The following is a 25,971-nucleotide window of genomic DNA, read 5'->3' on the forward strand; positions in this document are numbered from 1 at the left end:
GGAACTGAAAAATAACTATTATTAGACAAAGCTGCTTCTATCATCATGAATGCCTTACTGCAAATGGACTAGGCTTAGTGTACTTTTTCAAATATTAGGTCAAAAAAAAAAAAAAGGACACTCAGCACTGCAACTGACATTTGGTACACTGCAAAAGTGAAGCTTCCAAACAGCTTCTCAAAAGTAAAAAATGAACAAATAAACAAGGATATTTTCAAGTGAAGGCATCAGTTGATTAATTACAAAAGTGAAAAGAGAAACTAAAAAAGAAACAATGGCAACACTGCAGCATAAAATAACTGTAAGATAGAGTGTAACAAAAGTTAGCTATTACTGAATTGCCGCCCATAAACACTATTGTCAATTAGTTTTATGGTGCATGGTATCGTATTCTTTCGCACAAAGCAGTCTTCAATGTATTTTCACATTTTCATGCAACGATAATATAAATTTGCATGCAAACAAAACAATCTCACCTTTCTTGTTAACATCCTTGCTTATTTTCTCTCCGTCTGCAGCTTCAAACATCAAATCGAAAAAGTGTTAGAAATCCCAATTCTTTGTAACAGTGTCTCTCTACACATGCACTGCCATTTAAAGGAACACTGAGGACAACCCTATAATTCTTGTTCTCAGTACAAACTTATTCTACAGCTCTTTTGGAATATGTCAATATTTGTCCAGATCTGTTGCAGAGAAAACTGCATTTAAAATTTTCCTGCCGCTCAATTCAGAGTCATGGTGTCTATGCGGAAAAGAATTCAGTGATCACTGCTTTGAAGTGAATGGCGGTCTTACCAAGCCTATGGGATCCACGCCCAAAAAACTGCCTCGACGCACTGCAGTTTAGTTGCAAAATCATCCGGTCATGTCAACACATGCATTTCATTTTTTGGCCTTTCTTTAGCTTATGAAAGCTAATTTTTCAGTTAAAGCGGCATCTTTGTTGCTAAAATGCAGTAATCTATTGATACAGGCAAATTAAACTTGTACCCAATGCCCCTTTAAAGACTAACAGATATTAAGCATTGTTACAGCTGCTGCCCCTGCTGTGGGACCTATAAGACAGACACTAGCACACACTCAACACCAAACATGCAAGTGCCACAAAAGAAAAGTCATTGCCACTACAGAAAGTCAGTGCCGCTAACAACTTTCCTGCAGTGCAGCTATCAGACTCCGCCTGCTAGCAGAGATGATAATAAACTTATTAACAGGCTTGTCATAGTCTTTGCACAAATACCGATACTAGCTGCAACAAAACCCAGAACAGATCAGCCCAAAAGCCCTAACCTAGAAACGTCTGCATTTTAAAAGACATCTGCACTCATACCAGCACCAGGCTCTTTTCCACAGCATAAAGGTAAGTCAATATTTCACAAAGCATGAGGGACGTTTTTTTTTTTCTCAGAACAGCAGTATACTGAATGCACAACTCCTTTGTAAAAGGGATCTTGACTTTACTGTTAGGGCTTTTGCAATGGCTATGCGTTCACAAGCACAAGGAATTCTGACAGCTCCGTGTCACCAACAGACCTAATTACAAGCCTACTCACCATCACTAGAGGCATGGTGCTGGTGCTTTGATTTAGAGTGATGGGAGCCAGAATGCTGGGAGCCAGAATGCTGGGAGCCAGGGTGCTGGGAGCCAGAATGCTGGGTGCCAGAGTGCTTTGAGCCAGAGTGTTCATCTGCAAGGGATTCCACGAGTCAATTAATGCATATACATCAAGTCAAACCCAAGAACAGTTCCAAATATTAAAGTAAGGGCATCAGAGGTCTGAACATTTTTTTTTTTCCCCCTTCACACCAATGCAAGCCCACTTGCTGATCATGAGCCACTGCTGGTATCCACGAACAAGCAATCATCAATGCTAAATGCCAATACTGAACAATTAACACATCCCAGGTGCCGCCTACTTCACACATGGACATGCAGACCTACCGTAATTTACACTAAGCATTGGGTTGATGGCAGATAAAGTGTAGCAACAATACACTCGCTGTGCACTTGATTTGCTGAAACAACAAACCAGACAGTGCTCAGCACTGCATATGCAAGGGGCAAAATCAAAAAGCGCTGCGTCACACTGGGCAGTGAATTTGCTGCGACAGAAGCTGAAAACAGCCGCTCAATAACGACATGCTGAGTGGGAGATTGGTGGCAATCAAAACCGAGTGCTAAATTTATACCAACAGACACTAAAATCACTGCACAGTAAGCAACCACTGCTGCTACCCTACAAGCTATTTCAGGAAGCCTCACTGCTAATGCCAATCTCCTCATGGTAAAATAAGCGCCAGCAACAAACTGAAAATTTTGAAGCCTCAGTTTGAGCCTTGAGTATAAGAAGCCTTCTGTAAAAATTTTTTTGGAGAGCAGAGACAAAAATAACGAGTGTACAAAAATATCTTACACAAAACGAAAACAGGAAACATGGAAGTTGTAAGCCATGCATAAAAATATCTTATCATGCATTGTCTGATATCTGGTTTGAGACACCCTTAAGGCCACAGCCAAGGTGTGGGGACCAAAGATTAAGCATTAAAATCATGATTTTAAACAAATAAGAGGAACCCAGCTGCCATCAAGACCCTCACTTGGCAATGTGAAGTACCAAATGACATAAGAAGTAGAAGCACTTGACTGCTCTGCAACTGCTTATGCATACAGGCTGCTCCTGTGTCCCTCTCTTTTTGCCGCATTCACCAAAAAGGTTAGCAAACAATAAAACCACATTAGACATACCTTTGCAGACGTCAATGAATAATAGGTTTAAAACTGAAGCAGTATATTTCACAATGCAAGAACCACTCTTAGCTACAGCTCTGAGCAAGTAACACTTGTCACAAGTAACCGGCAAGAGCGGTCTGAACAACTTTCATGCAATAAACCCAGCTGAGCACAGCTGTGGAAACAAATCTATAATGGTTAGGGCAGGCACAGTCACATCCATTATTTACTCAGGAGGCAACATCTTCTCCCTCCAAACAAGATTTACTAGCAGTAAACTCTACAACACTACAACCATGAATAAAAGCATTCCAGAGGGATAAATAATAAGTTACAGTGGGTACCTGAGGTTCTCACGTGCTGCAAATGCGAAAGCATCCTTTGGACTAAAAGTCTTTGACCTAAAATTCCTGAAGGCAGTCACCCTAAAGGCCTTTGCCATTACCATTGTCATTATTGACCCTAATCATTATTTATTAACGTCCATTATCATTCCAAAACTACCAATATCACTACCACTAATAACTACTGTCTCGTCTAATGTCTTTGCTTCATTGTCTGTGATCACCAATGGTCTACTGCCGATGTCATGCGAGACCATGGTGACGTCAATGCGGTTCTCGGACCCCTGCTGCTGGACAGCAACACCGGGGTTTCATTGCTGATGAGCCATACAATGCTTTCGCATTATAAAAACTACAATCAAGTGGCATTTAACTGCACAAAAAAAGCAGGCAGAGAATCCCCATCTACCAGTCCACCTATGCAGCTCACCAAGCCCATTCACACACTTGCAAGCAGTGTCTGATCAACTTACGCAGGATTTCTTTGAGACTTGCTGTGAAGTCCGCAGAAAAAACTGAGCGTTCAGCCCATATGGTGAACACTCTGTCCACTTGTTTGGCAATGCGCTCATCTCGAAAGAGCGGAGTCTGCTCAGGTAGGACTTCACCAAATGACTCCACAAACTGTTGAACTCCTTTCCGGCGGCCATTCTGAAGCACATCGTTGGCCAGGTACAGCATGGTCAGCCGGTGGACAGGTTTTGCTGCATACACAAGTGCACCAGGAAGTGTCGAGTCAGCAACGGGCCTACCTGGCAGCAGAAAAAAAACTGGGCCTCACAGGAGGCACCATCCGTCTTGCTTACACTGCAAAAGCTAGCCTAGGCCAGCTTGTGCCAGACCATGCACTAAACGCTGCAATGCAGGCTTCACATGACCAACCATACAGGACAGCTCCAAACTATCCCTTGGTACCACCTAGCAACTGCAGCAGTGAGAGCAGCAAGACAGAAGGTACAAATGGAATACTGAATGCAAACCAGTGCTACAATAAAGTTCACACCCCTGAGGCAACAAAAATGCCTGGCTAGACACTATTCTCAGAAACATTTGTGCATCTTCAGCATGGCATAGACACCAGATTCAGCTTTTCATTTTTCTGCTTGGAAAGACGGAAACATCACTGCTCACAGCTTAACAATTCCTGAGAGGTCCTGTGCACAGTCTAACATTCTTGCTGCCAGGTGTTTTGGATTTAAACTCCAAAAAGAGGCCCCTAGTGTTATGTCAATAAGCCAGTAGAGGCCAGCCTAATGATCCATTTGAGCTGCTTTAACGCGTCAGTCCTTATGCACCTTTTTCGCTGCACTACGAAAGGCTGAAACGTGCACAGTTTAGTAGTTGTGGTGGATTAAAAGTAGATTACATAGCATTAGTTGGATAACAGTAAACTGCGGCAGATTCTGGCATACTTTGGTGGATTAAGAGTGGGTCAAATTCGAATAGGCTCCAGTAGAGTGGATTAAATTGGATTGAGTTACAGCAGGGTGGATTAAGTTGGATTACGATGAATTATGGTAGATGTGTGGATTCTGGAGGACTGCTGTGGATTACTTCGGAACAGGCTGCAGTAGGCTGGATCAAGGGCAGATTACACTGGCTTCTGTTGCAGTATGGTCGATTAAGTAGGAGTACGGTGGGTTGTGATGGATTAAGAGTGAATTCTGGCGGACTGCACGTTGAACTGGGTTGGATTAGGGTACATTGCGGTGGATTACATGGGATTACGGTCATTAAGGGCGGATTAGAATGGATTTGTGGGTGGATTAAAAAAATGGCTGTGGCTCAGCTCGGCTAAGCCCTGTTATGCAAGCGAAAGCCTTGTTATGCACGGTTATGCTATGTTGCTAAGCCAGGTTAGACTCAATTTCTTCATCCATCACTGAAGCCGAAGTCGTGGCAGAGACAGAAGCAGCAGTGGCTGCCTCCAAAGCTCTTCGATGCTGCCTTTCGGCATCCATCAACTGCCACTGAACCAGACGACGCTCCCATCCTTCGTCGGTCTCTGCCGCTAGCTTGGCACGTTTAACTTCCCTGCGACTAGCTAAATACTTAGCATGATTGGCAACGTCAGCCACATGATCAGACTCAGCCCGTCATCTCTGAGACCGTCCCGACGGCGTAGATGGTCCCAGCCGACTCGCTTCATCCATAGCGAGAAACTGCGAGGCGGCAGTGCGTATGCATGCGAGAGTGGCGCCATCTCTCTTTCAAGCGAACGGTGAGTCACGTGGACGCCGCTGGTGAGGCGGTGGTCGGTGCAGCGGCTGCAGCTGTGGCGAGCCACGTGGTACGTCAAGTGGATGAATACCTCCACTTGAAGGTCAAATATACTGCGCCGATGACCTTGGCTCAACAAGGCTAGTAAAGGTTTTGCTTCAAAAGTCTATGCTTTCGCTTTTATAGCAAGTAAGTACTCAATGTTTTCCAAAATTTTTTGCCTTACCAGCCACAGTTCCAGTCCCCCAGACTTTGCGCTGCTGCCTTCAGAAAGACAGTGTGGTTCGAGACAGAGTGCACAGCATGCGAAGAACTGGTGCTCCGTAGGAAAGTGTTAAAGTGAGAACTGCTTCGCTGCCATAACATTGCAACGGTAGGGTATCACAGTCACTTTGATTCTGTAGTACAGTCGAGCCCACTTATAGCGAACTGAGTGGTCACGCAGATTGCGTTCGTTGTATCCGAGGTTTGCAGTAAGTGGACATCCCACAATACAGCCCAAAAGTACTAAGCCAGACGCAAGTGCCATTTATTTTTTAAAGCAGCTGCTTATGCACACCTGCTTCTTAAAGGTAGACCTTATCGCGGCAGCTTGCCAGAGACGTCAGGTGCTCCTCACCAAGACACTTGATGCTAACAAGGTGCTCTGGGGATGCGATATAGTTAATCACGGTTGAAGCGTTCATGACAGCTGGTGCTAGGTCGGCCTCCTCGGCATCTTCATAATATTCTTTTTTTTTTGTAGTTTGGGAGTGCTTTTGCTCGCCTACTTTAGCCGTGTCGGTGTATGGCTCTGCTATGTCACCATCATAACCCATGCAAACCAAGTCATTCTAAACAAGTTCATATCCGGTCAGCTTTGAATAACACATTGCCACAAGTCCAATTGCGTCTGAACTCATGAGCGTTCAACTGTGACAAACGGCAGCCGCCGGTCGCTTCTGTCCATAATCGTGTACAGAAAGGTGATAACACGATGTATTTCCTTCCCAGGCATGCATTGCGATGGCTGCATCTGGTAAGTAGTTTCGTTTGCATTGTGCACATCACACCTTTCTTACTACTTTCTCGAGTCTGCACGTTCTTTCGAAAGAAGAGGGGAGATTGCGTCACGGGGACTGGGAGGCACTTTTCGGTCACTGCCCCTACAGGAACTGCAAGGTTTTCGATGCCGGGGCCAATTTTGTAGCACCTCCTCGCTCGCTGTAACTGAGCTGTGCGGCCACACTTGTTCGTTGTATCTGAGACGCAATTCCAAAGCCTTATTACACATTTCGACGGTCGCATCGCCCTCATTCGTAATAAGCGAGCGTTCGCTATAACTGCGGCCATTATAAGTGGGCTAGACTGTGTGCCTTTGCCACTGAGTGCCTACACCACCCACAAAGGTGTCTTATAAATTTTGTGTGGGAGGTGTCAGATATGACTTTCGGAAGATCGCTTGTTAGTTCATATGAAAACGCATGTTCCATAGTGAATTGTTAACTTCCTGGCACCTGCAGTGGGATTGAATTATTACGTTTTGTGTGAACTGTACTGAAAGAAATAATGCATGAGAATTATTCGTGTCCATGGTCAAGAAACGCTATGATCAACGGGCACTTGGCAGTGATTTGAAGAATAGGTGTGCTTTATATCAATCTAAATATTAGGGAATGCTTTGAAATTTATCGCCCTATCCTTTGCAAACACAAAGTGAATGCTGCCTTGAACGTTTATGGCACACGTTACTGAGCACTGAAAACTGCAACTAAAAAGGAGTTTTGTACACACTGAGTTTTGTTGATGGTATACTGCCCTTTTATACTGCTTTTATCATAGATCACTGAATAGAGTAGTATGTCAAATGGCATGGCCTTTTATAAAATCTTGGGACCATCAGGTGATATTTCTCTTTGAGTCTTAGGCAGAGCAGTCTAATGAGGCCACTTGTTTTATTGAAATCTTCCTTGGTAGTCTCCTGGAGCATGTGGCTACTTGAATGTTTCCTGTGACTGCAAGGTCGCTATTCGTATTTGCTAATTTTCCCGTACCTCCTATTGCTTTCTCAATGTGTGAGCGCTTGACTGCATGTTTCATCTGGTCTGCGTAGGTTGTGGCTGTCCTCCATATGTTCTAAAAGGCAGCCGTAATATCTATAAGAAAGTGCAGCGCTATTCACAGCACTCTTATGCCATTTTTGTACAGTAAGCAAATAGCTTAATCTCTTGCACATGCAACTTGTCTTGTGGACTAGTTTGATTTTCTGACTAGTCCAAAAGTCTGATGTTGGATTGTAGATTTCAACAATTAAACGGATTTTTATAGAATATTTGTGCTGTCACGATGCACTGGTCTCAACCTTGGGTGAAGAGAAACAGCTCCCAAACACGAAGCTACAAATATATCTAAAAATGTACCTCTGGGGCACTAAGACAAATAGCTCGCCCTGTTGGTATGTTAACACTTTGCAATTCAGCGTTACACATGAGGCGAGGGTGAAGGAAAAAGACGCACACCACAAAATGGAGTTTGTAGTCGACACTCATCATGTTTACATTCTTTCGCCCTTGTCTCGTGTGTTGCAAAGAACTTAGAGGCGTTCGAAGATTGTTGCCAATAAAAAAACATGTGGATATGACATCATGGGATTTTGTTGTTAGTTATGACGTCATTGTTCAGTTCGCCTCACCCTTCGAAAATGGCGCTGGCTCCGCACCATAAGCCGCCACGTATAGGCTTCTATGCAAGCAGCGCTACCACTCTATCCTTGCACACACCACGGGTGAGCTTATAGGAGTGCTAACGCTAGACTGCAGGAATGACAAAGCTCTTTCCGCCTCAGCAAGTGATTCACACGCGCAACCCTGAAGTGGCTGTTTTACTTTTTTTGTTCATCCCTTCTATCGTACAGGCAGTTAACTGTAGCATTAAAAACAATGTGCTGAAAGTAATTTTTTTCAGCTTAGCTGCTGCGCATGCACAGAGGCAGGTGCGTGCCCCACTCAGCCGCACAGCAGCTCAAACTCTCCAGTATCACGAATTCCATCCTACCCCGCCACACGATAAGGACAGCATTTTTTACAGAGCTCCTGGCCAGTGTCATCAGCAGCATTGGCCAAGAGCGAAAAATGGCCCATTTCGGTGAACACCTGAACCACACTTTAAGGGAAGGGATGGTGCCAGCCAGCCAGAAGGAGGGGTGTCCAGCCAGAATTGTGAGACAGGCCTCATTTCCTTTCCTTAAAACGAATTTTCATTTCATTTTCCTTCCTTTATGGCCTGGTTGGTTGGGGTGTCCACCGAGATAAGTGACACAGGCGTCCTTTCCTTAAATTGTCCAATGGGCAACTAATAGAGTCCAACATTCTGTGCATCCCTTGGAAAACACTGTAACATGCTGTCACCTTTCAGTCAGATGAAGCTTAAGCGTCCTCCAAAATTTTTTTTTCTCGATTTGAAAACCCCACTTTTTCCTAACTAAGATTCAATATCTCAACTGCATGCGAAAGATTTCCTTAAAAGAAAGAATGACTTTTTTTCGAAATCTGGGTTGTGGTCCAGAGGAAACCACGCTTCCTTTTACACATATGCACGATGTGTAGTTCTCCGGGGTTGAAAAACAACAAAACAAGCATACCGATTTTCTTCAGGTTTAGAGTGGCTGTAAGCGTCCATCCGGCAACAAGGCAAGGGTGCCTATAATAGTGTTATAGTGTTCTGAACCAAATTCAGCTCTACTCCCTGCCCAACCCACCCGAAGCGTGCTGTTCACTCGTGCTCTGCCACGGCCCAATTTCATGAGCAATATCGATTTCTTATTGGTTCTGAAGCTTGAGTTTTGCAGCTGATGGAATGACTAAGGCAGCGACGACTCGAGTTATTGTTCGAAACTCTCGCCGTTGACAGCACACAAGGAAGAGCTCAGAGCTCACCGTTAATGACCATGCCTGTACACTGGTTGAGGAAAAAAAAAAACGCCTCCATGACACACCACAAAATGAGAACTGGAAATTTTCATTTGGGAGCGTGCTGCAAAGTGCTTGCTTGTTGGTATTCAGAAGCTGAAAATAGCTAGGATGGATAGCGTGCTTACTTTTCGGATGGCAGCATTGCCCAAGACAACATTTTCAAGCTGTTTAGTGATTCTCCGGGTTGCTACACAGTGCAATGGTCATGTGAGGCTGATCGCTGACGACCGACCGTATGTTGCGGAGAGGGTACACATCTGATGACAAGAGGCCCGGAAAGCTGAGCGGCAAAAACAATGAAGCAAATTTTCGAATTGCAAAGATGCTTTTGTTTGGAGCAGTTTTGTTATAAAGCTCTTCCTCACGATAAAGCCAATTATCTCAGAACATCAATGTTTGTACTAAGGGAGTAATTACTCCCTTATTACAAATAAACTTTTCTTTAACTGCAAAGTTCCTGAGAAAGCTGTATAGCTTTCCTTTATAGCCTTATGGCTGCGCTTGGGTGGATGTCAATGAGTAATTACGCCATTATTACAAATTTACTCACTTTGGGTGTTGCCCTAATATTTGACCAATATCAATGTTTGCAACAGTTGTCCCAATATCACGGAAACCCCACAAGTCTAGCAGCACTATTTTTGCCCTTCGTTTCATAAGCACATAAGGGAGCCTATACTGCAGTATTATGAAAAATTCATTGAGAGAAGTTTGTTCCACAGGAAATTAATTATTAAGGCGAAAGCCTTAAAGAACCATTACTCGAAGAGCCGGCAGCATGTGTTTGTATGTTAGTAGTACAGAAAATCCCAGCGATGACAAAAAAAACAAGGTGATGTCATAAAGCGGCTGTAGGACGCACACAGAAAGCCAAGCACCAACATTTCAGACAATCATATGCATGTCATTGAAGTCTAGGGTCTGACAGAAACCCGTCTGGTCAGGATAGTACATTGCGAACGTAGAAGGCGGCGACCAAAAGAAAGGATGGGATGACATTTCGGCTCCCCCACAGGAGCCTTGTTCACGGGAGCCTTGTTTGGTCAGTGCCTTCTACTTTCGTCATATGCATGTCATTTGTCTATATAACCCCCCACTGGCTAACCTCAATGTGACGGCAGTTTTCGCAACTATATTCGTGCCAAAATGTGAGCAATCGTTTGTTGTACAGCGTTCTGGGTGGTGTCGTACGATTTCTCGTTCGATACAGCATACGTCTCTTAGCCAGGTTGGAAGCTAGCTCACGACAGGTACTCGATCCGAGTGTCCGAGTGTTTCGCTCGGGCTTTTGTGGATTCAGTGTTTGTGGAATCAGCATCCGGAGGTGCATCTTCATTTCATTTGTCAGTGCGCAGCCTTCGTCAAGGTCGACCGCTCACGATGACACACTAATGATTTCGCCTTCACAGCCCGCAAGCAGTCTTAAACGCCCTCTGAATTATCTTTGTCCAATTAAGCAAAAAAAATTTGTACGTCCAGGAAATGAACTGCCCCGCACCCCCATGAAAAAAAAAAGAGAACCATGCTGTCAAACTAAAATTCTGCAACAGTGAAAAGCGCGAGACGAGCTAATTACAAAGACATCAACATGAAAACCGTAGCCCTAGTAGAACCCCAGAGAAAGGGTTCCAAAACACGGGTTAAAATACAAGGGAGGTACAAAGTCTGCATCCTGCATCATCATAATAACTGACTCACACCCAAAGCCTTTTCTGAAATTCCGGTAAACCTTTGGAAACCAAACAAAATTGAAGCTAGAAAATTGTTAAAAAGAAAAGAGCTGAACCGCTATATAAAATTTGCAAGCCATTGTCCTCACCGCCTGCAGTTCTAAATTTTATATCTTGAAGCAGCTTGACAACAAAAGGAAAAAGCTGCCTCATCACAGCACACATGAAGTCAGCACCAGTTGTCGGGAAAATGAAGATGAGAGAGAATGCAGCAGTTGTACTCGTGTTATTTTAAAAACACGAAACTTGGAAAGAGCGGAATAAGTTCTTTCCCCGCTAATGCATTCCTGCAAACACTTGTACTTATTACGGCGCTTGGAATTAGTGCTCTTGCACGCGTCGGTAACTACGTTTAACTCGCTCAGTCGCCACGGTAGCTCAGTGGTTACGGCGCTCGGCTGCTGACCCGAAAGACGCGGGTTTGATCCCGGCCGCAGCAACCGCATTTCAATGGAGGCAAAATGCTAGAGTCCCGTGTACTGTGCGATGTCAGTACACATTAAAGAACCCCACGTGGCCAAAATTTCCAGAGTCCTTCACTACGGCATCCCTTATAGCCTGAGTTGCTTTGAGACATGAAGTCCCATAAAACCAAAACCAAACTTTCACATTATATCCTCCGTCGCAAGCAAAGCGCTGGGATTTGTATTTCCTGTGCGTCACTGCCGAAGCTAGTGGCCTAAATCGCACTGACCAAGTCCATGTCTGTAAAATGCTTCCTCACGTGTTATAAACAGAAAAGCAAACAAACAAACAAAACAATTCCCTATAAGACTGCAGGAAGATTATAGGTGTGGTATGTTCTCAAAATGAATGCATTTTTTTCAAGACAAGGTTAGGTCGGGTTGTAAGGCACGCCCCAGTGCAGGGTTCCGGGTCAGTTTCCACCAAGCCAATTTCTGTAAAGCAGACCGCAGTCTCAACGGACGAGTGCTTGTATGTTTCTTTGCATTTCTCTTGCCCATCCAGATGCGCCCGCAGCGGCCCGGTTGGAACCAGAAGCTCATTAACCCCGTAATTCCCAGGCATTGAAAATGTTGGACAAAAGTCGCGAACCGCTAGGATTTCATCAAAAAATGGTCCCATCATTGCAAAAATGTAAAAACCACAAATGTTTAATAAGAAACAGATCGTTACAGCATAATTAAATTTAGCTAATTTTGAAGATTTCTCAACATCTAAGCACGATAACACTGGCCACAAATTACGTGGTAAACCAAGAGCAAAATTCATTCAAAACTGCTCTATCATCTGCCAATGAGGAATAGTTAAGACTACACGGAATAGTTACACAGAATGCGAAGTAGTGACGATTTTAGGCTGTTATGCCGTTAGCGCTGGCTTTTGCGCAAATTCATATCTCAGCAAGCCTCCTGCACCTCTAACAGCTGACACTTTGACCTTGCTTTGGTAAATACGCTGGTAAAGGCAGTTTCTTGAAGCATGTTAGCAAATGATGTATTTCTGAGAAAATTATTTGGATAATTACACTCCATTTCACAAGCATCACAACACGGAAAAGGAAACCCATTCTTTTCCAACCAAGGAGTCCCAGGGCTATTATTACTGACCTCAAAGTGACACGCGAAACTCGTAAGTGGATGTCACCTCCTCAGTTAAATGCCTTGGCATCATTTCTGAGGAACGTTTAGCCTAGAATAAACACTATGATATGCTTTGTAGTAAACTCGCTGACATTACTAAACTTACTTTTCAAAAAGGAAGGAAGGACGGTGTACGCGCACGCAATCACCAACTTGTCCTGTGAGGCTCAAACCGAACCGCTCCTTAACAAACTAGAACTCTGCCCTGCATATTTCTTATACACTGAAACAATCTTGCGACGGCACCTCACAGGAGTAAAAAGAGGATTGACTTGTCACACTGAGATGTGGTTTGTGCCACGTGTGACAGTAATTATGGGACACAACTACTATCTTTCACATCACCATCCTTGCTAAACTCGCTCAGTTTCAGATTATTCACGACTGTTATTTCACACTTTTTTAAAGCAAAGCTGAAAATTACTGTTGCAATGCTTACTTTGTATTGTTGCACTGTGTATAATACATCTGATTCTAGCATTGCACAAATATGCTTAGCTATCTTCTGCTGCTGTGGTTGCCACGAATACATTGATTTTATGAGTATAAATGTCTGCAAGGGGCGCGGACCCATCAAGACAAAAACTGTTTTAAGGTTTTGTCAAACTGTTTTAAGGTTTTGTCTGTGCCGCGAAAAAATCACATAAGGATGCTAGCTGAATTTGATTTCATTTCGCCTTAGCAGCATTACAGTAACTGAGCCATCGTGGTTGGCAAGATAAGTGCGTATCTACTATTACAATACTCACGTGGTGAAAGCCAGGCATGAAATGAAATATACGAAATATGCCGTAATTTGAGGTATACTGTCCGCGCCCAGTGTAAAGTCCGCACCCAGTACATTTAATCACGCTGGGTTACACACCGTATTGTGCACTATTGAAAAGGGAATTAATGTATGGTCAGCAAAGCCCGAAATTTAAAGTTTTAAACATGTATAGATAGCGGACTATGTATTGGAAGTTACGCTAAACACGAGCAAAGCTTAGAGAGGACAGTGAAAAAAGACTAGCATACTAAGGAACCGTCCATCCTTGCTTAAAAAGAAAGCAGTTACGCAGCGGATTCCCAAGCACCCAACAATAAGTGCTGCCTGCGATGAAGTGCCACAAGGCCCACCTCTGAGAGACCGGCGTTCAGTTAGAAGAGTGCTTTTTTCGGCATAACATTGTCGGAGGTGTAGTACATCGCAATACGGCTAAGGCATGCTAACTAGAAGGCTGGTTAAATAATAATGAATAGTTAACTTTTTACTATTACAGAAAGGCGTGTAGCCCACCGTAAGTAATATCCGTACCAGTTTTCAGAATTCCAAAAATTCGGTCACTTTTGGCGCTGTGGCTCAACAAATTTTGGCTACATCGCATCAAAATACATGCGTTTTTGAGAAGCTCACAGGCAAAGCAACCTCTTCAGTGCACGTAACTCGTCGAAATAGGAAAATTTGTAACGCTACAGCGTCAAGGGTGGTAACTGCATTTTCGAAATTTTATAACTGATATGGATGTTACTTACAGTGGGCTACATGCCTCCCAATAATTATTAAGGAGCCTAACAATAATAGTTAAAAAGTTAACTACTCAATATTAGTTGAGCAGCCTGCTAGTTAGCACGTCTTAATCGTATTCCGAAGTACTACACTGCTGACAGCTAAGGGAAATTCGTCCTCTACTGAGCGAAATCACTGAGCGGAGGCGCAGACTGCATGGCGTAAAAGCTGCAACAACAACAGCCTGACGGGTCAGAAGGCGCCACGTAAGGCACCGCCATTTGCACTATACTACGCGCCGAGATTGGAAGCATTCGCATCCGTGTCAAATCATTGCACTGTTGAAGGAAAATTCACCCCTAATCCCAAAACCCAACCAGTGACCACTACCCATTCAACGCAATCGCTTAACACTAAGAGGGCAAACCATGCAACACAGCGAGACAGGACTGACCGATTCAAGTCAAGGGAAAGTTGCCAGTCCAATCAGCTAGGAGAAATTCGTCCTCTACTGAGCAGAACTGCGCAAACTTATCCAGATTCAAAGACTCGGTAATGTAGTATAAGCAACTTTCCAGACCACGAGCAGGTGGTTAGCTGCAGTTATTTCCTTGCTTGGAATTCACTTTGTCTCAGAAAATTCTCGCAGAGAAATAAGGTGATAAAGTGATCGCTTTTTATTGCATGATGAATGTTGATGTCGTCGTCTGCGGTAACAAACATGAAACAGGCCATAACGAGCTCATAACAAAGCAACCTGCCATTCAGAAAAATACAACACGTCCCCTACAGGTTCCTGCGTTGCATGACGTGAATCAAGACAACTCCTTTCTCCGACATCGCCCGCTTCCTAAAACCGCTACCGACGTGAGCTTCATACCGAGAAGTCACGTACGCTTCGTAACGACCTCGGCAATCCCGGCGCAGTCCTGGAAAACGTCTAGTGAACAAAGCGCTTCCTGGCACAACAGCTTGCCGACCACACGGCCTCTGCGAGACCTGTTCGCTGCCGCAGCTGCATGCGTAAGCGCCTGCCGATTCCAAACTGTGAATTCAGGCAGCGAATAAATTCAGTTCTAACGGCGCCAGCTGTCCGGGATACTTTTCGCGAGGAAATACGACGGTGGAGACGAAAAATCCGGCGCCCTGCTTTCTCCAGATCTGACAGCTAAAGCGGCCCGGATAACGATTCTTTACTCCCGTGATCCTGTTTCACTCTTAACGTCTGCCGCACCGAGGTGTGGCGTCGCTAGGGCCAGATCCTGATTGAGCCCGGTCCTCAGTAAACTTTCCCACTCAATCCCGATCGACGAGTCGGCCTGCTATACGCCAAGTGGCGCTGTGTGCGCCTGTATCGCACGTGCAGTAGCAAACAATACAGTCTCAAACAATACAGTCTGTAATGAAGTAAAATTAAAGAAAAACAATTTTCATCAAAATATTGCAGCACAATTTTCCAATTATGTGCAACCAGGCAGACCACCTAATGTTTTGCATCTGAATGTAACCTGGGCGCTGTGCTACGAGTTCGATCCTAACGCTCGACCAGGGTGGAAATCGCCCACGTGACAGTGGTGTTTGAAAACTGCGCAAGGCGCAGTGAAGGAGACGAAGAGCGAACCTTTTCTACGATGAATCCACCTAAACCAGTTCGTCCAACAGCCAACCTTAGTCGCTTGAGCCAATTACGAGGGTCGAGAAGAATAACAGCCGAGTGGAATAGGTGGGTTGCAGAAATCAGTAAGTCAGCTTCCCTGCACGAAAGAACTCCTTCACCATGGCCGCCAAACGTGGGATGAAACACAGCCATTCCAAGCCTTCTGTAGCTCTGCAGACAAGGCTAGCCACGAAAGGGAAGGAGACAGGCCTCTGTACCCCTGTTGCGGGGAGTGGGTAACTGCACGCGGGGGGGGGGGGGGGGGGGGGGGGTTACAGAATATAGTTTGAGGTTGCTGAGACCACCAACCTCGCCCGCTCCACTATTGTACCGCGGGTGCAGGGGGGGTTACAATAGAAATCTCCAGCGCTGCACCCAACTTCTGCCCGCAGGAGGAGCTGCGCCGCCATAGTGAAGTGTTTTCGCTTTGCAGGGAAGCCGACTTCTGTATTTCTGCAACCCACCATTTTCGTGTTGGCCCCCAAAGGCAGACTGGCGCAGGACTAATTCCTATCTGACCACTGCACGGCCAACCCGATCACTGCACCCGTGCTTCTGACAGCCCTCGACTACATTCTAAACAAGAATACGCCTATATTGGAGTAGAAAAGGGAGTAAGTTGTCCTCACTCCCTTTTAGGGATCTGCTGACCAAGTTCTGGAGTAGATCTCGATCGCTTAATATGCGAAATGTTTTCTCGTGCAAAGCATAGTGACTTGATCCCAGCAACGGGAGGAGGCTTTTAAACCTGTCACCGGAGGTGCTGAGGTTTACAAACAGAGGAGGCTGAAACCTCGGTTAAAATCTTTGGAACAGCAAGAGCTTCGCATGTTCTGACGAAAGGATTTGTTTCCGTTCGCAACTGTAAGTATTCCGTATTTTTAGTGAGCTTAGGCAGCATACCCTGCCCCATAAAGAGAGCGCGCTAGAGGACAACTTACTCCCTTTCTACTCTATTCGTATTTAGAGTGCACCTACCTATTCTCTACCCTTCGTATCCACTTTGCGTCCCTGAAAAAGACATCGCCTGTTCTCTATTCTACTCATTAAATGTTTCTGCACAAGTTTATATGCTCCTTTTCATTTCTCCTTCAAACCATCATAAACGTCACGCCTGCCATTTCCCTTTCCAATGCTCGCTGCGGTGTCCTAAGCCTCATTTAGGACTCCAAATTTCGGTCCCACAAGTGACAATCGGCAGAATGCAAGAGTGACACACTTTTCGCTCGTGACTCGAGTCTCTTGTGCCAAGCGCACTCCAACTCCATTATTTGTCTCCCACTGCATTCTCGCGGTTCAGATGTGCACTATGAGAGTTCAGTTCCACACTAACGGTGGCAGAGCGTTGCTCGAGCGCAAGGCTTGAATGTTACACTGGCTTTCTTCACACTAGTTTTACGCCTCCCTCTTAATCGTTGAACAAGGTTACATACATACTTGCCACAACGGCCGTGGCCGAAGAGCACAAGAGGGGAGGGAATAAGCTTTTTATTTAAACATCCATTCTCATTCGTGCCACGCGGCCCGGGCCGCATTTAATCGGAGAATAAATGCAAAAATGTGCGGGCACTGAGATTTGGCCGCAACTTAAAGGAACAGTGAAAAAAAAAAAACTGAAGTTGGACCCTATCGATTAACTGCAGCATTTTAACCACAGACCGGAAAAAATAAAATCACAGGGACACCTAACTGCTTCATGTACAGGCAACGCGATAGCATTAGACGCTGTTGATGCCTTTACCGGAAGTGGCATCACTTCCGGTATGGTGACGTCACTTACCACCGAATTTTATGACCGACGCACGTTTATTTCTCTCCACGAAGCTTTCAATGCCATCGCATTAATACAGGTGTCGCAACCGACGGCTTATTTCGCAGGTAAACTGCGCGAGTCGAAACCGAATTTTCGAAGCGGATCCCGGAGGCTATGCTACGCCACCATTCACTACGAAAAAGCGGCGCCACGAGCTTCGATCGAGTGGGGAAATTTTTAAATTAAATTTTCGAAAGCATAAATGAGTTTAAGTGCGAAAACACTCATACGCTCAACAAACACCGACCAAGAATCTTGTCGCCTACGTACGTAAATAAAAAGAAATAGAAAAATATCTACGACTGGAAGTCGAACCCGCGGCGGCAAGAAGAGATAAGCTTTGCAGGCCGCTACGCGAAAGCACCAGGTTATCGCCGCAACCGGTCACACTCTCGCGCTGTGCATTGCACATTTGTCTTCCATCTTAGGTGCCAACAGATTAGATCAGCTTAACCTCGATCCGCGCTTAACCGAAGTTAAAATATCGTCGCCAGAAGTGCCGCCGGCACAGCAAAGCAAAACCATGAGCCAATCAGGCGAAGCACATGCTTTCGAACGTGTACACAATTTTACTACGTTAAAACCACCCCACAGCACAGCACACGGGAGCCTTAGCGTTTTTCCTCCGTAAAAACGCACCCGACCGCGGAGGCTGCGTTTTTATGGAGGAAAAACGCTAAGACGCCCGTGTGCTGTGCGATGTCAGTGCACGTTAAAGATCCCCAGGTGGTCGAAATTATTCCGGAGCCCTCCACTACGGCACCTCTTCTTTCACTCCCTCCTTTATCCCTTCCCTTACGGCGCGGTTCAGGTGTCCAACGATATATGAGAGATACTGCGCCATTTCCTTTTCGCAAAAACCAATTATTATTATTATTAAAACCCTACCTTTTTTTTTTTTGCTGGCGGACAAACGCTAATATACCCAGAAAGAGACGACAGAAGGATTTTTTTTATTATTGAGAACAATAACTAGATGGAGTAGTGCTCATTCTCATTTATACTTTGTGGTACAGGCAGGAACACTTTCTTTTTCGCTCTTTTTTATCGTCCCAGAATAACGTTTGTCCTTTAAAGAACGGGCAGGGACACTTTCTTTTTCGTTCTTTTTATCGTCCCGCAATAACTTTTGTCCTTTAAAGAACCCCCATGTTGCAAAAGTTAATACGGAGCCCTCCACTACGACGCATCCGCGCAAGGCAGTGTTGTCTCGGTACGTAAAACTCAATTCCTCCCATCGACTGCAGAAAGCAACATCCTTTGTAAGAACACCCTTGCCCTCTGAAACAAGCCAATCACTGCCGCACCCACTGCCCGAGCAAGCAGCGCACCCCTGGAGCGTGCACAAAAAGCGCAAGGAGCAGAGCTGATAACAATGCGATAACCAACCGTACACGACAGCGTTAGGCCAACGATATTGCGGTTGTCTATCCATTTTATCAGAACCCTCGCACCTAGTGCGACCAAACGAACTCGGAACCTGTTCCGGGATGAGAAGCATCAGATTTCTCCGACACGTTTACACTGAGGCGTCAAAAAGCGCGTGCAGAGAACATGTGCAAGTGCTTCGTGCTTTTCACACTGGCACGAAAGAGTGGAGCAAGCAATATGGCGACGCACGAAGAGCGCTTTCTGCAAAGCTGGGAGTGCCCGAGCGGCCGAAACTGCAAAGCATATATGCCGCTGCCCGAAGGGGAGAGAAGTGAAGACCCACACGACCCGGAGTCAAGGGCGCGACGGCAGGAAATGGGTCCGCCCGACGAAGGCGACACAGCCATCGGCCCTACTTCGCTCAGAGGCACAGTTTTTCTTCGTTCTTTTTTTTTCTGCTCCCGTGGTATGTGCCAGCTTTCGTGCCAATGAGCGCGATTACAGTCCTTCAAAAAAGGCTATGGTACGGTTAAGCGTATCCTGGTGTTGAGCAGTTAGCAGTGAAACACCGATCGCGATCAATATCTTTCAAAGCGATCCGACAGCACTGACCAGCTATTCGCCACCTGCACTCCGGCCTCGCATCCTACAGCACCGCTCTTGACACGCGATGCAGCTGCCTCGACTGAGAATGGTTCAGCAGTGTTCAACAGCCAACGCTCGCGCGGTCCAAATCCGGCAGCTTCACTCCGCGCCGCTCCCGCCACGAGGGCGGAAGTTCTTCACGCGCATCTACGGCGACGACACCGAAAACGCTGACCTTATTAATCTCGTCAGCTAGGCGTGGTTTTTTTTTTGCGCGCGCAGCCCGCTGTCGTAGTGCGCTTAGTTTGTGCTACTAGTAACGGCAATTCAGCGGTCCAACGACGGACTGATGTCCGGCTTGATGGGTTGGTTCTATGGAGTTCAACTTCCAAAGCGACTCAGGCTATGAGGGACGCCGTAGTGGAGGGCTGCGGATAATTTCGACCATCCGAGACTCTTTAACCTGCACTGACATCGCACAGTACACCGGCCTCTATAGCATTTCGCACGAACAACCTACTAGGCACAGTTATCGCCATTCTAGCATTTCGACCCACCGCAATACGCGGGATCGAACCCGCGTCGTTCGGGTCAGCAGCTGAGCATCATAACCGCTGAGCCACCGCGGCGGCTGGATATCCAGTTTTAGTTTATGTTCGCCTCTACAAAGACGACAGAAGTCCCGCGAAGCAGATTTCTAGACCCACTCTCCCTGGTTTGTTTCAATCGCTCGATACCATAAGTGGCGTAAGTTCTGCTGGGGTCGGTTCTGCTGCGTCGATCAATATCAAGTGCCACCGCTGGTCGGTTTCCTAACACGAGAGGGGATGATAGCGCATTTACGGGCTTCCTTGAAAAGGAAACACGGTGGTGGGAAAAAAGACGGGGGGGGGGGGGGGGGGGGGGGAGTATCGAGAACATTGTACATGTAGAAGCAATATGAGAGAAAACACTAGAGCGCGCGGCCGCCGCGCATCGCCAAGCGCTGCCACCGACAGTCGACGAGAATTGACGGAACCGGCCCAGGCCAGAACAGCCGGCCATGCTTACTACAGGCATTCGCGTTTCCCGCCAATTCTCACCGCCTCTCTGCGACAGCGGTCCGGGGGGTCTGTCTGCTTTGGACTAAGGAAAATTCGCACTTTTTCCCCTTGCAGCGACGTCTGTGCCTTCGCGACTTGCGCAACCCAAGCACACCAGCGAAACCACACAACAAAACACCGAATGCAACTCAAGAACGGAGTTGCTAATGCCCCTCAAAGGAGGCCCTCCAGCCAACGGTGTCGGTCGACACTGTCAGGAAGCCGCGGTTAATCCCCTAGCACCTGCCAAGCCCCATGGAATCAGTCATGTTACAAGGTGCAGGGGCACTAACAACAAAGTCATGAGAACGGTCCCTGCCACTGGGTGGATAACCCTTCGTTCTTGAGTTGCATCCGACTGTAGCCAATGAGATTGCTTCAGACCCAACAATTACGGCACCTAGCACTGACAGCCTCGCAATCTCGAAACACGACTGATTGAAACGCTCGCAGACGCGTTACTGTCGCGAACGCTCATATATGTGACATAACGGACACCGCGATGGAGTGCCACACATCTCTTTCACGGCACCAGGTGAGCAGGTTAGAAAAACGCGCGTTCTTTCTCCGTGCTTCTCGTGTCAAGCATGGCAGTCATTTTGAAGTCGATGCAAGCTGCCTATAGCAAAGTGCGCCGCACATCGTCGTCTCGCTCAAGATCCGTACCTTACTTGAAAGTGTCAGAAACGTTCTGCCGTTGCAGTAAACGTCCCTCAAACGACGTGACTAGGCCCGAGTATTCCGCTTCTTGCCACCGTGCAAAGTGCAGTAACACGAGCATGGCCCTAAAGAAATTAGAACGTCATGCGCCAGATGCATAGCGCTTATGTTCGAGCTACTCCAATGCGAAAGCTTGCGTGTGACGCCATTGGACGCAAAGCACAACGCCAGTGACGTGCCCAGTAAAGAGGACAATTAAGTGCGCGGCTTTTTGCGCAGTTCGTACTCTCAACGTTCGCAACGCAACGAAAAAAAGTCGCCATTCAGCACCTCCCTGCAGTGCGCCAGCGTGACTAACAGCCTAAACCCCTCCCCCGCGTCTTGCGCGACACAGCTGTCGTTCTTTTCACCCCCTCTCCTCCATACTTAAAAGACGCTAGCCACTTCCCTCAGTCACCCCTGATGAAGGAGCCGAGTCGGCTTCGAAACGTTGGGTTAAAGTTAACATTTTTGGTTGGAGATATGCAGTTTATTATAAGTCTAACAACAAACACGGCGGCAAAGCGATCAGTTAGTGGGCAAACGCGGGTGCATATCTGCTCCCAAGGGCTAAAAATAACCGCTACACGGCAGCACATCACCCTGACCGTACGAAGGAAGGGTTTGCGAGAGTTCTATAGTAGGATACAACTTAAAAAAAAAAAAAAGCAGCAGTTAACACTGGACCACGGTCCGCGGCGTACTGTATTACTCCGCTAGCCAATCACAAATGTGAACGAAATCGGCTTTTTAATATTTGACTTTATTAACCGAGCGAGATATCGAAATTCTAGCGCTTATAACTTTTTTTTTCCCGCGGTTAGCTTCTTGTCTAGGTGACAAGACAAGTTTTAACAACGGACTACTTTTTTGTCGTGGAGGAACTCTGTGCGGTGGTCCTGAATGTGGGCGGAGCTTCACTGCAGTTAAGTACGTCCCTTGTCCCTGCACTAGTTCCGCAACGACGATCCAACTGACCGTCTTCTATGCAGCTGCAAGCAGCAGGATGCTAACCATTGTGGACTGTTCAATCCAAGGCACAAACTTTGTTTTCTTTGCTGTCTCCCTCCCCACTCCTATTTGAAAGTTGAAAGTTTATTAATGCATTAAAAAAAATACAAACGTATAAAGCGAGAGATTATTGCATTACGGAGTTCTTCCGATGTAAACAGCGTAAGAGTCGAAGTATGGCGTAGTCGAAGACGCGCGAGTCGCCTGCTAGGATGAAATTAAGGGCTGGGTTTAAGTACAACCGCGGCGGCTGCGTTTTTATGGAGGAAAAACGCTAAGGCGCCCGTGTGCTGTGCGATGTCAGTGCACGTTAAAGATCCCCAGGTGGTCGAAATTATTCCGGAGCCCTCCACTACGGCACCTATCTCTTCCTTTATTCTTTCACTCCCTCCTTTATCCCTTCCCATACGGCGCGGTTCAGGTGTCCAACGATATATGAGACAGATACTGCGCCATTTACTTTCCCCCAAAACCTATTGTTATTATTTAAGTAGAACGCAAGAATGCACCTGCTCGCCAGTGAGAACGCTATCCAAGTAGGGCGGGGAGAGGGCGCTCTCGACAGCGCGCATGCGCACACGTGATCACGGCGGGGTCTGACCTTCCTAGATAACAAGGCTATGGTGGCTCACTATAACACGGCTGCGCAGCTTTGGAGCGAATTATGGCGACAAATTACGGATAACACTGCTGCCATCGCCATCGATATGCAATCGACTTAAACGCTTTCTAAACGCACGCAGGCATAGGCATCCATGCGACCGGCATGCCCGTGACATAACACGCGGCGCGGAAGGAACTAATGTTTCTACCTCGCCCAAAGCAAGCTTGAGGAAAAGAGCCATCAATTACAGTAGTTAAAGAAAATAAAGAAACAGTGGCACCGTTTAGCGAAGTGGTAAGACGACGCGCCAAGCGTGTCACCACGGGAGGGGAGCAGCATAAGGTGTTGCTGACGCGCTAAGATTACGGTTCGCACTGTAGCAAAACAGAAAACACCAACGTCGCAGCCTACGCCCTAAAATAATCCCAGTCTCGCCGCGGAAGGCACGTGGGTCTTTTGTTTGCCGCCGTGCTTATTTCGACGGGAATGTTGAGTCGGTGGTGGACTGCAGCACTCCCATGCGTTTGCAGCTGCTCAATCCTACGGACACCGTTCGCAAGGGTCTGCCAGCCCATTCCAAGATTCGTCAGTGAAGAAAAAAGGCGTCGAGAGGTTATGAGCTCAGCTACAGATTGCTGTCGAGCTCGCGGACATCAGCGCGCAGTTTAGCAGGCCAAAGAAGCCAAGTCACCGAAATCAATGAAGGCACATACTGGGTGGGAACACCGAGCTCGAAGGTCCGGCTCTCACTGATCGTACGCCTTTTGTACTTATTCCTTGCTATTGATAATCTTATTACCGTGAACATATATACATGAAATAAAAACAAATGCATTTTTTCCAAAGATTTCCTGGCAGTTCGGTCGTATTCTACCATTAAGGAAAATCAGGACACTGCATAGGACACAAGTCGCATGATGTCATCATCAGGGACGAAAATTCCTTGTGTAAGAGCCCGATTTGTATGCATACAGCAAGGCCAATCACGAGGTCCCTGCGGAAAATCCAGGCTTATATTACGCGACAGCGTATGCAGATCATTCGGTCGAAAAGCCGTCGGTAGTAGTAGTAGTAGTAGTCGGCACCGCACGTCGGAATTATTCCTTCCCTTACGGCGCGGTTCAGGTCTCCACTGAGATATGTGAGACAGGCGTCATTTCATTTCCCTAAATTGTCCAACGGGCAAGACGTCCCGTTCTATCCTTTCTTACTGTCCTTTCACCTCTTTCATTCCACTTCAACCTGCCTGCTATCCTTTATTTCCGCTGCCCCAGCTCAGGTGCTGCCGCCGTAGTGATGGCAGATGCCGGGGTTAGCAAAAATCTTTTACCTTCCTTTTTGTTTTTATTTTACATTAAACACCACTACGTCGCGCCCAACGGCCGATGGCGTTCCGTGGACCCCTTGGCAACGCTGCAACACGCTGTCGCGTCCCGCTCTTAAAGACGAAGCTTAAGCATCCTCCAATTTTTTAACGGTGCAATTGAAAATGCGCCTGATGTCGCCAGCAGGAAAAGGCTTCTGCGAGCGCAACAAGACGCCTTGTGACACTAGTTCATTAAAAATCTGAAACATATATCACTGCGCTGTGCACGTTAAAGATCCCCTCCACTAGGGCACCTCTTTCTTACGGCGCGGTTCAGGTGTCCGCGGAGATATATGATACAGTTACTGCGCCATTTCCTTTCCCCAACAACAAATTTTCATTGAGTGCACATTTTCATTTCTGCGCTTAGTGGATAACTTACCCCATTAATTAGAGCTCACGTGAACGCTACGGCCGACGCTAATTTCTCTTCATTCAATATGATGCGTCAAAATAATCTCACATTTCTTTCAGTTCTTCGCCCCGCCAAAGCCGAATGCGCGGTAGTCCGAAACCGCGAAGCCAAGTTCCAAATCGGAGAAGTGGCCTCTTATTCGTGGTGCGGCAATACTTTCTAGCGTGCCTCCTCCTCTGCGTTTCCTACAGACATCCAGCTGTTCATGCAACCGAATCCCATTTGCACGAAGCGGTATAAATGGCAGAGACGCGTGAATATACAGTAGCTGATCAGGCGACTATTCGAATGAGGCGGGGCTCTAACATTGCACCGAGCGCACAGAACTGTCACTGGCCTTCCCAACTCAGCAAAACCAATTTTATCTTTTCCGGGAACATCGCTGAACCGCAATTTCTTTCGCCTTACGACCACGCCGTGTTCGCGCGTTTCATCTAGGCGCAGAGCGCCGGCCTGCGTTCTTAATCTCGCCTCTCAAACCACAGTCAACATAGCTGAAAACAGTCGTTCGAAAAAAGTGCGCGACAGCTCAGCGAAGATAAAAGAATATCGCAAAACTTACATTTCTTCAGCACTTTCGTCCAGATCTCCACAATCTTTCTGTGATGCGCTCGGTGATGAATGATCCATAGCGAAAGCGTCTGCACGCTGTCCTGAGTGTTGGTGACTGAGGTCAGCTTCTTCACAAGGTTTGCTTCATTTATCGACATGGTGCTTGCTGTGTTGTGCTCTTTTGTCTGCGTCGACGCGGGAAAGAAACAGCATCAAGGCATCACAACACTCCTCAAATCCAGTGTGAACTACAGTTCTGAGCCACTTGCACCTCGGAAGCGGGAAACGAGCCACTGCTGCACACACAAGCGTCCGTGACCGCGCACCGATCAACGGTTGATACTTTGCACCACGAGCTTCACACTTCAGCGTTGTCGTTGCGGTCACCGGTTACTACGACGATGCTTTTACGAGATCCGTGCACAGACCACTCAGCATCTGCTAAGCCTAAGCGCAAACGCGGGGCTACGGAGCCCCAGCTTCAGTCGAACATCCTACGATTGGAGTTGCGGGCGCTTGGTTCCGTTCGTCGCGTCACCACTTCAGCCGATGCTCCGAGCCGTCGAAGCAAGGGCTGATTAGAAAGATCTCGCTTCACTCTGAGCACAAGTAAAGGATAAACAAAATATTGGAGTTTGTTGTCGTGCTTCCAATTTGCGACGAAAACATTGCCACCATTTTCAAAGCAGTAAAACTACTTTCAAGCGCAGCCGGGTGGCGGCGCGCCGGCCTGTGGCTGCATGGT

The 25,971-nt window shown here is 46.7% G+C and overlaps 1 protein-coding gene across 2 annotated transcripts in view; it reads right to left on the reverse strand.

Annotated features, from left to right (window-relative positions):
* Nucleotides 1-25,932, reverse strand: part of LOC144125866 (uncharacterized) — a 43,864-nt gene extending 17,932 nt beyond the window's left edge. The window contains exons 1-4 of one of the 2 annotated variants that reach the window (XM_077659613.1): nt 25,237-25,932; nt 3,552-3,782; nt 1,557-1,691; nt 477-518 (exon numbers count right to left, since the gene is read on the reverse strand). In XM_077659613.1, the coding sequence (XP_077515739.1) occupies nt 477-518; nt 1,557-1,691; nt 3,552-3,782; nt 25,237-25,384 (556 nt within the window). In that variant the 5' untranslated portion in view covers nt 25,385-25,932. The remainder of the gene's footprint in view (nt 1-476; nt 519-1,556; nt 1,692-3,551; nt 3,783-25,236) is intronic. The other variant, XM_077659612.1, reaches the window with a different exon arrangement.
* Between the last annotated feature and the right edge of the window lie 39 nt (nt 25,933-25,971).

Source organism: Amblyomma americanum, chromosome 3 (genome assembly GCF_052857255.1).
Source record: "Amblyomma americanum isolate KBUSLIRL-KWMA chromosome 3, ASM5285725v1, whole genome shotgun sequence".
NCBI classification, from domain to species: domain Eukaryota; kingdom Metazoa; phylum Arthropoda; class Arachnida; order Ixodida; family Ixodidae; genus Amblyomma; species Amblyomma americanum.